A 14,686-nucleotide genomic window follows, 5' to 3' on the forward strand; every position below is an offset into this window, starting at 1 on the left:
TGCAGATTATGTGAAGCTTGGGCAAATTATTAGTAATAGTACTGATGTTTTGGCTCTTCAAGAGAATTTGAATAAACTGGAAAGGTGGGCAGGTGAATTGGTGTGTCAATTTAATGCAAGTAAATGTAAGGTTTGAAATTTGGGATTCACAGATGGGATGCTTCATACTCACTTGATAGAGTTATGCTGGAAGAAGTGGAGGAAGCAAGGGATCTTGGGGTGATTGTAGATAGAAATTTGAAGTTCAGAAGACATATTGCAAAGGTTGTGAAGACATTTCAAAGAACATTAATGATATAGTGGAAGATTTGAGGGAGGATATTCAGTTGTTTGCCAATGATGCAAAACTGGGCGAGGGGGGGTGAGAAGGCATCATTCACAAAGGTGATATAGATATCTTGCATGATGACTTAAATAAATTGACAGTGTGGGCAAAAGGACACTGGTTATCTATTTAATACTGCAAAATGTAAGGTAACGCACTTTGAGTTGAAAGGTTTGCATACTTCATATCATATTGATGATATTATATTACAGGAGATTGACGAGGCTAGGGATCTGGAGGTGATGGTGGATAGAGATTTGACATTTTGACATATTGCAAGAGTTGGCAAAACAGCTCAGAGGATTACATGAATTTTGAAGAACACATTGACAAGTAAAGATAGGGAGGTTACTATCTCTCTTTATAAGGCTATGATTTGGCCATATGTTGACTACCATGCACAAATTTGGTCACCTGCATTTCTAAATGACTGGGAAGTGGTGGTGGTGGAGAGGATTCAGAGATGAGTGACTAAACTCATGACAGGTGTGGAATATTCCCTATGTGGATAGACTGAAGGGGTGTGGGTTGCAGAGTTTAGCTGACAGGCGGAGGAGAGAGGATATGATAGAAACTTATAAGTTACTAAAGGATTCTCTAAAATTGATACACAAGAAATTTTCAATACATGGGGAGTAGGGAAAAAACAAAGGGTCACACTTGGACATTCTCTAAGAGTGTAGTTAGTAAGAGTGTGAGGACTAGGTTCTTTACTTGGAAAGTAGTGAAAGATTGGAATGGATTGCCAGAGGTGGTTGTGAGTATACCTACATGAATAACGTGAATAAGTTTAAGATGTATGATAGGTATTGTGTTAATGGATAGTGTGGGTCTCCCACAATGGGTCTTTACTCCATGGAGTACCCATATAAATACTACTAATAATAATTACTGCAATATTGAGGAGTTCATTGACCTTGAGAGATAGAATTGTGATTGTCCCATTGTATAAAGATTTAATCAAACCACATCTGGATTTCTGTGCCCTAGATATGGTCACTGAGTTTGAAGGGGGATGAAGTAACCTTTGAGAAGGTGCAGAGACAGATAACAAAAATGTTATCAGGAATGTACAATGTTGGTTATGAGAATAGCCTGAGTACAGACTGCCAATTTTGGTGGATAGAAGACAAGGGGGGGGGGTTGCACATGTGATTGAAACATTTAAGCTGCTGAAAGGTTATTATCATCATAGTAACACTGAGGAGAATTTTGATATAGTAGAATGAGGGAAAGGAGAAACCATGCCTATAAGTTGCAAGTAAAGTTAGTAAATGGATAAGAAGCATGTTTTTTTGCATGGAGAGTGGTAGGTGCATGGAATGCATTTTCTGAGCAAGTGGTGAAAGTGCAAATGGTGGATGAGTTTCAGGAGCGATGTGATAGACTTTGTATTGATTAGTGTTGATCTCCCATGATGAGCTGTGACTCCATGGAGGTTGAAGATAATAATAAAAGAAAGCAATCAGATATGAATAAAGTGACTTATAATCACAAGTTATACATATTCTGGGTGTCTGCAGTAATTACTTTGGAAAAAAAGTATTTAAGCAGCTGCAGAACAGTGGTAGAAAATATCTAGGAAGATTGCAGTCATGATTATATATAATTATTGGAGGTAGAAAAGCTGGCAAAAATATGAAATACTGATTAATGATGGAGACTATATGTTGGTATAAAAGTTTTAAGGTGGCTACACTCTATAATTCAGAAGTACTATTCAGAAGTTTGAATTCCAGATGATTAGAATAGAACTCTTGTGTCACCTATCTGTATAATGGGAAATAACTGAAATGTGAAAATTTATGTATAATTTTCACATTCAAGTAAAGATTTATACTTGAGGAGATGCCAGAAAAATTGGGGAAGAGAAACTTGTTGAACAACAAACTGGCTTCATGTCCAATAGGAATTTGCCTAGAATTTTACTATGAGACCGATAGTTGAGACAGCATGAAAATATAGCTAGGATCTGTATTTGTTTTGTAGGTCTAAAAAAGACATATAATGCTAGACAAAAAGCTCTTCATGATGTACAGTGATATGGTGTAAGTGGTACATCATGTAGAACAATATAACAGGTTGATTCTCATTGTAGCAAACTTGTATAGACCATAGTGGTTTGTTATAGTAGTTATTTTGCTGTAGTGAATTTCTTTTAACTTAGCATACCTAATGCTTCACTTGTTTTTTTAGCCATTTGTTATAGTGTTATGAGCTATAGTGAGTATGGACAGTCTCTCCTGTTATTTGTCAGATTACATTATGAAGAAAAGTGACATTAATCCAGTTATCAAACTCAGAGATATTAGACTCTGCAGATAATGTTATACTTCTCAATAAATTAGCAAGTCTTCAGGAGTCTTGAATATGTAAAATAGGCAAGAAGCATGGAAAATATTAACTACAATATTAATGGGAAGATCCACTAGAACAAGTAAAATATTTTATCAGTTTATATATAGTTTTTTAGCAAAGATGACAAATGAAATGTGGTAAATAGATAATAGCAAGGTGGTATGATTGGGAACCAGTTGAATAAATTTCTATGGCATAACAGAAAAATTAATCAGTACAACAAATTGCCGGTCTGGTTGGCCGAGTGGTTAGCGTATCTGCTCTCCAGCCAAAAGGCTGCAGGTTCGAATCCTGATGTGGGCATGGATGTTTGTGATTGTCTGTGAAAATACTAGTGGTGGTGGTGATGGGCGGGAGATGACATTGGTGTAGATGATGCAGTTCATTGTAGTTCGTGGATTGAGTGGTGGAGACAGAGAGTTGTAGAGTAGGTGCCCTCCCTCAGTGAGTCTTTGGACTCATGGATGTGTCATATAATAATAATAATAATATGACATCTTCCAAACCATGTCGCCAACGATATTAGACTGGATATAGCTTGTGTTCTGACCAAAGCTAAACCACCAAAAGCCAACATGCCCAGCAAGGAAATTAAATCTCTACTGGAATTAAAGAAAAACAAGAAAATAATAATCACCAAAGCTGATAAAGGGAATGTCACAGTATTGCTTAACCAAAAGGATTATACAGGTAAGCTGAAAGCTTTATTGTTAGATCGGGCTACTTACTTCCTATAGAGTATAATCCCACCAACTCACAAATTAGAAAACTACACAGGCTCCTTAAGAAGGTCACTTCTTGGCCTGTAGAAATCACTAACAAATTAAAACCATTTAACTCCATACCACCCCCCCCCCCCCAGTATTTATGGACTCCCAAAAATACATAAGGAAAATGTGCCATTACGTTCCATAGTGGATGGCATTGATTCCCCCACATACAAACTAGCTAAACATTTGGCCAAAGCTCTCTCACACTATATTGGCAACACACCTTCACACATAACAAAACTCAGCCCACTTCAAATGACAATGCCCTAACCACAGAACTAAACCACATTCTCAACACTTTCTCAGCCAATGGCTACCCCCCCCCAAAAAAAAAAAAAGTCAAAAAAATATTGAAACCAGTAAACCACAACCCCCCCTCACAACAAGGATTACTCTAAATCCATCACCATACCCTATATCCGAGGCACCTCGAAAAAAATTACAAAAATCCTAAAAAAACATGACTTAACTTCTTGTTACAGCCCATATAAAAAATTGGTATCCCTTATCCGCTCTACTAAAGACCAACCTCCCCCACCCCCAGACCTACCTGGTGTATACCAGGTCCCTTGCAGCTGTAAGCTGTCCTACTTTGGCCAAACAGGCAGGACAGCCAGTATCAGAATTTCAGAACACAAGGACTACATCCGGTTTCACCAGTACAGCCACTCTGGTCTTGCTGACCATGCACTGGATACCTGCCATGGAATACGGTGGAAGAAAGCCACGACAGTACACCGTAGCAAATACAAGTATGAAAGGCTTTTCTGGAATCAGCTTCAGCCCTAAGAAACAATCTGAACCTCAACAAATTTGGCTGCATGAGACTGCCTCAAATTTGGGAAACCTACATCAGAAGACCTTCAGCCCAGTTTCCCAAGAATACCAACATTGCCCGCTAGGGGGCACCATCAGGACTTTAGGAGAAATAATAGCTTCCTGCTTCTTCCTCATTTACTGTTTGTTGTGCCTGCGTGCACTTGTCTTCTTCTTAAGTTTCTTGAAAATGACAATGTGATGTTGCTGAAATACTGAAGTATATTAAAATTTATTTTAATGTATATCCTAGTGGCATTGTAATTTCCTTAAATTACTTAGTAAAAAATGCATAACCAACGTCTAAGCCTTTCCACGAGAATTCTAATCATCCAGTGTGCCACTTTTAGCATATGTGCCATAAGTTGGCCATTCCTACTCTAGACATAGCATTTTGTTTTGTCTAATTTTGTCATAAGTAATCTAATTGAAACCAAAATTAAAATGGTTCACCAAATTTAATAATGATCCTAAATATCAGATTATGTTCAATTTCACCTAGTCAATGCATTAATTATTTCCATCTTATTGTTTTGTTAAATTTTGTTAATAAAAATTTACTGGCTTATCAAAGTTGAATTACATTGGCATCTCATGTTTTCCACATCTTATGATATTCTTAAATATTATTATATGCCATCCAGCCAGAGCATAGTTGTCGCTATATATAATTTTGACATGTTTTGCCTCTTTCTGCCCCAGCAAAATATCTGATCACAACAAAAATTGAACATGCTTACCATGTTTTTGCAGGATTTCAAATACCAAATATCAGTAAACATCCAACCAGAGTCCTAGAATAACAAGTTCAAACTGCACAAGTTTATCCAAAGCATGCTTTAAATGCTTTATAGTAATTGTGTTACAAGCAGAGACTTGATTTATTATGTGAGGATGCAAGGAGAACGTGCTAAGCAAAATAGAACATTTAACAAGGATTTATTTTTATTATCTATATTTCAAACCTATTTCTAGTTCATTAACAAGGTAGACATATCTGAGGAGAAAACAGTTAAATTACAAATCTGTAATACTGCAGCCTTATAACAGAGTATCATGAATGGTAATGATATTGGTCAGAGGCATGTATGAAATACGTGAAGACATGTTTGAGCCATGAAACACTGACTGCAGCTTTTCAAAGTGTAATGATGTTTCATAGCTCTAACATGTGTCACATATGCTTCTGTTCTAACTAACATGCTGTCATTTAAAATTATCCTGTTATAACTTTGCTGTATTGCACTCTTAATTTGACTAGTCTCTTTTTTATTTTATTTTTTATTCTGATATGTCTGCTTTGATAATGACCCAGAAACTCTGTAGTTTCAAAGTATAGGTAATAGAAATAAATTGTTTTACATAAGTGTTCTCTATTTTTCTTTGCCTGAAGAAAATTAACAAGTTTACTTGTATAACACTTAAGTGAATTAATTTAACAGTTTGCATCCAACATCATGAGAATTTTTGAGATTTCTCTTGAACCCACCCTTTTAAAATAGAATCTCAGAATTTTACAGAGAATTAAATTGTTGTTTGAAATGATTGAAAATTGTGTTTTAGTTATAAAGTTTCAGACTTGATATTGCTTTGGAAATGCACTTTATAAAATGTATGAAATAGCTTTATTAATTAAACATTATAGTACATGCATAATGGAATAAAGTGTTTTATACTTAATGTGCAGTTGTTTGAATGATACACAGGGAGAGAGAGAGAGATTAGATTTTATTTGTAGGAAGAGAGTAGGTATAGGGTTTCTTTCATTCAAGAATCCATGCAACTGCAGTCAAAGATTGACTAACTCTGAATTGACATGTGCTTTGGAAATGTTTCAGTCAAGGGAGAGGTGGTATTTTAAGGCAACTTTTAGCATAATTTTTGGATAATTATATAAAAGCACATTATGATATGTTAATATTTTAATAGATGCTTTTAATTTTTGTGTTACAAATTTATATTGTATTCTTTTACATATTTTTTTATATAGACTCCCCTTCATATAGCAGCAGAAAATGGTAGTTTACCCATAGTGAAGTTGCTAATAATCTATGAAAGTGATTTTTTAGCAAAGGACAGTACTGGACAGACTGCTATGGATCTCGCAGACAAAAATGGTCATACCGAAGTGATGAAGGTTCTCAGGGAAGCTGCCAGTAAGTTCATCTGTTATGTTTAAAATTCATTCTGTTGGTATGAATTTTAAAGCAAATTTTTGTTATCATAAATTATTTTCATTTTGCCAATGAAAAGGGCCTTCTGGTTACTAAAATTGGATGAATCAGTTATTTTTGTTCCACTCCTTCTTCCTAGTTTAACTTTTCTCTGACACAAATATGAAAAGAAAAAAAAAATGGTTTCATTCCATTTAAAAAAATAAATAAATCTCCCCGAAAAAATCCTATGGGGAAAAACTATAAAAACCTACAGAAAAAAATATTTAAAAAAAATACATTGACATCACCATTTGCAGCATATATTGCAAAGAATTATGTGCACCACTACTTATAAATATCCAGCTCTGGCCTCCTGCTTTTGAGAACAAACCTCAAATAGCAGCTACAAAACTATCAGTACACCTTAATTATCAAAACTATATTCTATATTGATTCATTCTGTCGCCAGGATGGCACCTATGGTCTGATTTTGCATGCTAATCAGTGTCATATCTAGAATACATACTCTCTTTGACCTTCTTTGGCTTATGGTTTCCATGCCCCGTTCTGTTATTTATCCTGTCTTACTGCTACCAAAATTCTGAAAATTAGCCCGACTTTTTTGACTTTTTATTCCCGAATCTTGATTTTCTGCAGTCTGACCATCGAACACTTAATTCTTTCTTCATCATCTTAATATATCCACAGCTTCAAATGGCTTTGTTTTTCTAGTTCCACTGGCCTTAAAAAAAAAATGCTAAACTATTTGCTTAAGCAATGGTCTAATGCAAATCATGTATCTGCTATATTGGATTATCTTTTCTACTCTATTCAGAATGCTGAATCAGACATTTTTCTCCAACATTGTTGATCTTTTCCTAATGATTTCTTCTTCTAGGTATGTTGTAGAAGTTATTTTTCCTCTAGTTTTCTTTCCTCTCTAATTCACACTATAATCTTATGCAAGTTTCCTCTTTTGCAGAACACAGTTCCATATATTGCTCTTACATATCCTTTGATCTTTACCTAATTACTTTACTATCACTGTTTACACTCCTGATTCAAACTTGTGTTGAGCACCTCCTGCAATTCTGCCTGGATTTCCTCATTCATGTCAAAATGATGCTCTTTCAGCTGGAATATCATCTTGGAGAACAGGAAAAAGTTGCAGGGGTGAGATCAGACGAATAGAGGGATCAAGAATAACTATTGTTTTTGGAAGTCAAAAATTGTTGAATAGCAAATGATATTTGGGTCTCCTGTTCAAAACATCCAATAAATGCATTGAATCAGTCCCACATATGACATTCCTATAATCTCACAAACATCATGGATAGTTCATCTACAATTTGCAAGGATAGCCTCATGCACTTTTGTGATATTTTCCAGTGTTGTGCTTGTCTTCGGTTGTCCAGAATTCTCACTGTCATTGACAGACATTCATCCACCCTTGAAGCATTTGTACCACAAAAAAAAGTTTGGCTTTGACCATAGCATTATCACCAAATGCTTCCTTAAGCATTTTTGTAGCAAGTTTATTGAGGTTGAAGCAAAATTTGATGCAGATTCTTTGCCCCTTAAAATATGCCATTTCAGTTGGAGAAGAAAATTGGCAAACTACTAAAAACACAGCTCATGTAAATACATGTAAACCAGGAACACAGCCTCTTAGCTTGCCGACTATTGGCATACTGATTCACAAAGGCACTGCTCACCCCCTTATAGTGGCAGAAGACATTACTACAACTGGTTTGCATGCAGTATTCAAATTCCCCAAACTTTTAGGTAGCACCTCATAAACTTAATTGCTTGAGAGTTTATTTTAAATAAACTCTCAACATCTTTCTCTGAATCCGGAGTAATTTAATAATAAGGTTGTACACCTTTTGGCAACTGCTATAGGTTGGGATGACCTCTCATTGCTTCTGCCTTGGTATCTCCACGACTGGGCCTGGCTCCCACTTATGAGACCTCAATAAAGGTCGAAACCAGTGTGGGTTGTGGCCCTTCCCTTAATGCATAACATTATACATATCTGCAAGGAGATGTGCTTTGCATTATGGGCGATACTAAGATAGGAGTGATGAGAGCTTTCTCTGCTTTTGCAATGAGTTGCCTGATGTTGTACTGCCTTACCCCAGTCCTGAAGATACTTTCAGGCACAAACTTTGTTTGCTCACACTTGGATAAAGGATTAAACTAAACTTATTATATTTAATTGCTTTCAATCTTTGCTTTAAGGTCATCACTTGGGGGTAACATATATACAGAGAAATGCAAGTAATATCTCACCATGTATTAATTATTATGCATGAATCTCACCTCTGGTGAATAAAAATAAAATATAAATATTACATTAGTAGTTAATTGGATGAAATTGACTGGGGTTAATTATTTTGAGTCCTGTTATTTTTAGGCAAGAGGAGAACATTCCGACTTGAATTAGGGAAGTTTTATTATCATCTGGTTTCGAAGGATGCTAGTTAAATGATTGGTCATTTTTCACCTGTGATGGCCTATTTTTATTTTGGTGATCTTACTTACCATATTGGTTGAAACCACTTTTCGTGGATCCTAAATTCCCAGAGTTAAGGATCTGGTGGCTTAAAGCCCTCATTTATTTAAATTATGAACTGGTCAATTAATTAGTTCTATTAATTCTAGAGTTCTATTAATTATAATCTTTTGTTTTCTATTAATTATGTAGATTGCAAACTGTCAGTTAACCTCTTGCTCATCTTCTTGACATAAATTGCACCGTTAAGTTAGACATCTACTTGGCATTATATTAGTCAAATGTGGACTTTCACATTCTGGAGATATTTAGGATGTCATTTTTGAGATTAGGGTAGCTGATTAGTGCCTCATAGGCTTCCTTGTGTTCATATCAAGTTTTGGTGTGCTGTGATATCAGGTGCTTTGCTGGTAATTTCTGTAGAAGGTGTCAGGTGCATGATCACAAATGCCTAATTTTGATAATTTTTCCTAATTTATTGAATTTACTATATTATTTGATATTACAATTCTCTTTGCCTATGTTTTACATTTTTTGTGCCAAAATAACTTCAGTTTTTAAAATGAAAAGGGGTAGCTCTAAATTCTGTTACTCTAAAACTTCAAGTTTTTTTGTCTTGGTATGTTAATGATATGTATGATATTTGGCTCCATGACCAAACCTTAAATACTTTCTTCAGCTACTTGAGCAACCATCACAAATTGAAAATTAGAACATACTTTCATTCCTCGATATGTTTGTCACATCTCTCTGGCTGGCTGTCCTACATTGTCTCTCTGTCAAAAAGGCTACATATACAGGCAATTACACAGATTCTTACTATCACCCATTACAAAAACTAGGTGTCGTTAGAACTCTTAGAACATCTACTTTAGGTAGCACCTCGTATCCAAGGTGACCTCTCTGTCAAAAAGGCTACATATACAGGCAATTACACAGATTCTTCTACCACCCATTACAAAACTAGGTGTCGTTAGAACTCTTAGAACATCTACTTTAGGTAGCACCTCATACCCAAGGTGACCACTGCCTCTTGACCAAAACATGTGAAATTTTTGGTTAAGATGGTATATGTGGAACTACAAGGTGGGTGATTATGACAAGCATAGGGGGCAATTTGAAGCAGTGCAGTGGCATAAGAATCTGCAAGGGATGTTAGCAGTGCATGAGTGATAGTCAAGGGATATCTGAAGGAAGCAGTATCATTCTGCATGCCCAAGATCAGGAGGATAAATGATGTAGGAGGTAGATGAATGAGTAGAATTCTTTAGCAGGATCTGCAAAAAAAGAAACTGTTGTGGAGTGTATATAAGGGGAAAGGTAATCAGAAAATTCATGATCAGTAGAAGGCTCAGGCTAGACATGACTAGCATGATAAGGAAGGCAAAATCAGAAGATTTTGCCTTCCTCTTCTCACTTATAGAGATACCTGCATTATAATAATGATTATGGAAGGATAATTTCAATGAGTGTTGTGATGGTAGTGAGGTGACAGAAGCAGATGAAATAGTAAATAGTTGAGTTACTGAGTGACCACTTTCAAGGGTCTGTTATCAAGTGATGATATTGCTGTGACAGAAACCGATGTGAGAATAGACATTGATGAATCTATAGTACTTCAGATATTGCAGAATCTCATTGCAAATATGGCTGTAGGATTCAATCAGATACTGGCTTGCATATTAAGAGAACGTGCAGAGGAATTGACAGTGTTTAAGTCTCAGCTCTGGTCAAGTCCCAAGGGGAATGGAAGGAGGACAAAATAGTTCCTTTGCATAAAGCAGGGTTCCAAGATTACCAAATTGTATATCATTCGGTATCTTGGGATTGGTGGTAAAAATACTACTGGAAAAGTTGGTCAAGGACAAAATTCAAGAATGGATGAATAAGAATGTGATACTCTTATGGGGGAGAGCATAGTTTGGTAAAGATCCAGTCATGCCTTAGTCATTTACTAATGTTTTATAATAGAGGAACAGCTGAGTTGGATAAAGGGAATGGTTACATGATAATACTGCAGGATTTTGCAAAGGCATTTGACAGGATACCTCACAGAAGTGTTATGCAAATTACAAAAAATGGGAATGGATAGGAAACTAGTGATATAGATATGAGGGGTAACTGAAGGACAGATACTAAATAATATATGATGGAGCATAATCCAGAAGAAAGCTGGTGGTTAGCAGTGTCTCAAGGTTCTGTACTTGGACCACCACTTTTTGATTTGTACATAAATTATATAGAAAATGATTTAAAGGGAAATATTCAGTTATTGCTGATGTTGAAATTTGGTGGGAATTAATGAATTGAAACAATGTAGAGTTACTTCCTAGGTATGGCATGATTACTGCAACCAACTGGTAAAAACACATTTTGGAAAATTATGGAGACAACTACCATGTTTGAGTAAAACTTTAGTTTAATATAAATCAAAATCCACACTTGATGTTTCGACCTTTATATCAATGCTAAAGTTACTGACCAACCATTACAACAATTATTGTGGAGATTATGGAAAATTATGGAGATAATTAGGTGTCTTCATAATTTTCCAAAATGTATTCTGATCACCATGTAAACCTCAAAGAAAAGCAGCTGGTAAAAAAGAAGTCACATCCTTAACTGAGATCCCTTCTAATGCTGTGATCAAATCTAACACACCTTGACCTCAAATACCTTCTTTTATATGCTGCTTGTCTTGAGACAACTTTCTCAAGCAGCATATAAAAAAAAATGTCCTTCATTCTTATGAGTTTTCTCTGTTGCTGAATCAATGTTTAGATATTGATATGTCATCTACAGGGTGTTCGGGATAAATTTGACAGTTTCGTAAGGAAAAAGAAAATCTTCTTTGTATCTATTAAATTTAATGAATTGACAAAAAAACATTACAGGCAGAGTTAATTACAATACTATCAACAAGATTTACTCAAAATAACCACCATTAGCATCGATCACAGCTTCAATTCTGCTTCGGAACCTCGAACAAGCTGATGCTACAGTCTCCCTGGGAAGGGCCGCAAAAACTGTTTTAATTTTATCCATTAACTGGGCTTTTGTATTACTGGAAGTGCGATTGGTGTCTTTTTCAACTGCGCCCCATACAAAATAATCCATGGGGTTAAGGTCTGGGGAGTTTGGAGGCCAAACATTTGGACTGGTGAAGTCGTAGAAATTTTCAGACAACCATTTTTGACTTTTCCCAGAGGTGTGGCAAGGGGCCGAATCCTGCTGCCATACATACGGCCTACCATTGGCTACCCTTGTTATCCAGGGCTTGACTACAGTTAGCAACTCCACGAACAAAGCCCGAATTCCAATGCCAGGGTTCTTCAACACCTGTTCCTGCAGATTTGCGAGGAATTCTGCTGTACGAACGCAATCAGATCGTCTGCTAGGGATCTTTCTTCTTGCTACATCCTCGTAGTCACCATTGCAAGTCTCTAGTTCATGCCTGATTGTTTTTACTGTATTCAGGGAGCATTGGGCAGCAGTCGTAATATCCTTATTTTGATGGCGGGCACGAATCATCATGATACAAGTTATTCTCTTCCATGATTCAGGTGGGTTCCAGCTATCCATCCTTTCTGACATCTTGTATATGAATGAAGAAGGGTCCAAACTTTTAAATGAAGAGAAGTGTGTGTTAATACATGTAACTTACGGAAAAATATAATTAATTATAAATATGTCAAATTTATCCCGAACACCCTGTATAATGATTACTCATTTAGTGCCCATCAGGGTAATTTGGCAATGCATTTCATTATCCCTTAAAACCAAACCGCCATGTCTGTAGCAACACCTACCATATATTTTATCCTGTTAGTCTTGACTTCACACCAGATCGCATCAAACTCACTGTTATATGGAACATTATTACTATTATTGCTTTCAATTTTTACTGTAGCTGGGCAAATCATATGAAATCATTAATATCCTTCCCTCCTCTCCTACTTCTGTCCATGTACTTTATTTTTAATTTCGGTTACTACAGTTGACTGAGAGCGAGGTTTCACTATTGGCAATAATCTTAGACTGCAGTGTATTCACCAAGGCAGTCAATTCAAACCCCTTGTTCTTGATGCTCTTGGCATTTAAGCATAGGCATAAAAAGTTACCTCTTGGCTTTTTTTCTTTACTTACTTGGCCTACATCTGAGTTTACTTGGCCCAGCTGGTCAAGCAGACTCAGATGTATTTATCAAATTTTATCAGTGGAAATACTGGAAGTTCTTTATAGTACATTCATATTTCCATGTATGGGATGTTTCAAATTAAAGTATCCCTATTCAGAGCAATATGTAGAGAGAACCAGAAGACAAAATACCCTCGCACTTGGTGGGTACCCTAACTAGATCATGAAGAAGATATTTTGACAAAAAAAAAAAGTTCAAAAATGGCCGATAGGAGAAATATGATACTGGTATGTGATTTGTAAAATGATAAATGAAGTTCTTCAATGCTTATTTCGCTCATTTCACCAAATAATGTGATATAAAAAACATGTGACATAGAGTTCACATGCTGCAAGGAGATCTCGATGATCAGTGGAGGTAACATTTAACGTGTTGGCCTTTGCAGGATCACTAGCTGATACTACCATACAGCATTGTCTACAGCAAAACAACGTATCTGTCTAAAGGCTTCATACATGATATGCAGTTTTGTCTTTCAAATCTGCCAGGTGAAGAACTTTGCCTTGATACACCTTGCTTTTCAGGTAATCCCAAAGAAAAAATCACAAGGTTCATTTCATAGAAAATGAGTAGCTGATTACAGTATCATCTGTGAAATCTTGATGCAATGATTGTTGAACTTCACATCCTCTGTGGGGAAGTGTTTCATCTTGCATTAACACTGTTGTGTTCAGGCATCCTCTTTGCTGCAGTTGTGGGATGACAAACCTGCTCAACGTATCCCAATAATGCATAGCCCTGAGTGTACAGGTCACAGGTCCTGTTCAATGTATTTTTTTGAATAAAAATGTCCTGATAATGAACTTGGGCATAAATCCTGTTATCTGTACTGCAACCCTTAATGAATGTAAGGGAACTTGTTGAAATGCACGAGAATTCTCTGCAGACTAGATGTTGAAATTTTGAGTGTTCACTGTTCCACAAACATCAAAACATGCCTCATAATTTCATGGGCAATTTGTTTTCACCTTCATGTGTACCAGAAATGTCAACACAAACATTCTTGAATGCTGGCATCTCCCGTTTGCAACTCTTGGTTGTGGTTTAGTTTATACAGGTAGTATTGCAATGCTTTACTCAAAGTTCTCACTGTTGTGTATGGCAGATCTAATTGTCTTGTTGGCATGTACACTACATGAACCTTCAAATCAATAAACTGTGCTTCAAGTTGTATTTGGTGTCAGTAGGCCTTTAGGTGCCTGTACCCACAAATGTTGCTGCAGCATTTGTTTTCATTCCTATAGAAACGCTTCCTTCCTCCCGTGTGATGACCGGGAATTAGAATAGTCTCATCATTTGGAGGCCTGTAATAAATTTAGTTTAATCCTTTATCCAAGTGTGAGCAAACCAAGTTTGCACCTGAAAGTATCTTCAGGACTGGGGTAAGGTGGTACAATACCAGGCAACTCGTTGCAACGTTGGAGCAAGCTAACATCACTCCTATCTCAGTATCTCCAATAATGCAAAACACATCTCCTTGCAGATATCTATAATGTTATGCATTAAGGGAAGGGCCACTACCCAGACTAGTTTCGACCTTTATTGAGG

General features: G+C 36.3%; 1 protein-coding gene across 2 annotated transcripts in view; it reads left to right on the forward strand.

The window, feature by feature from the left end:
• LOC150094209 (leucine-rich repeat serine/threonine-protein kinase 1-like) overlaps positions 1-14,686 on the forward strand; it is an 803,235-nt gene that overhangs the window by 38,291 nt on the left and 750,258 nt on the right. For both annotated transcript variants that reach the window (XM_090412317.1, XM_090412318.1), the window contains exon 5: positions 6,260-6,425. In XM_090412317.1, the coding sequence (XP_090268443.1) occupies positions 6,260-6,425 (166 nt within the window). The remainder of the gene's footprint in view (positions 1-6,259; positions 6,426-14,686) is intronic.

Source organism: Typopeltis vanoorti, chromosome 22 (assembly GCF_054136105.1).
Source record: "Typopeltis vanoorti isolate ZY-2024b chromosome 22, IOZ_Tvanoo_1.0, whole genome shotgun sequence".
Taxonomy (NCBI): domain Eukaryota; kingdom Metazoa; phylum Arthropoda; class Arachnida; order Uropygi; family Thelyphonidae; genus Typopeltis; species Typopeltis vanoorti.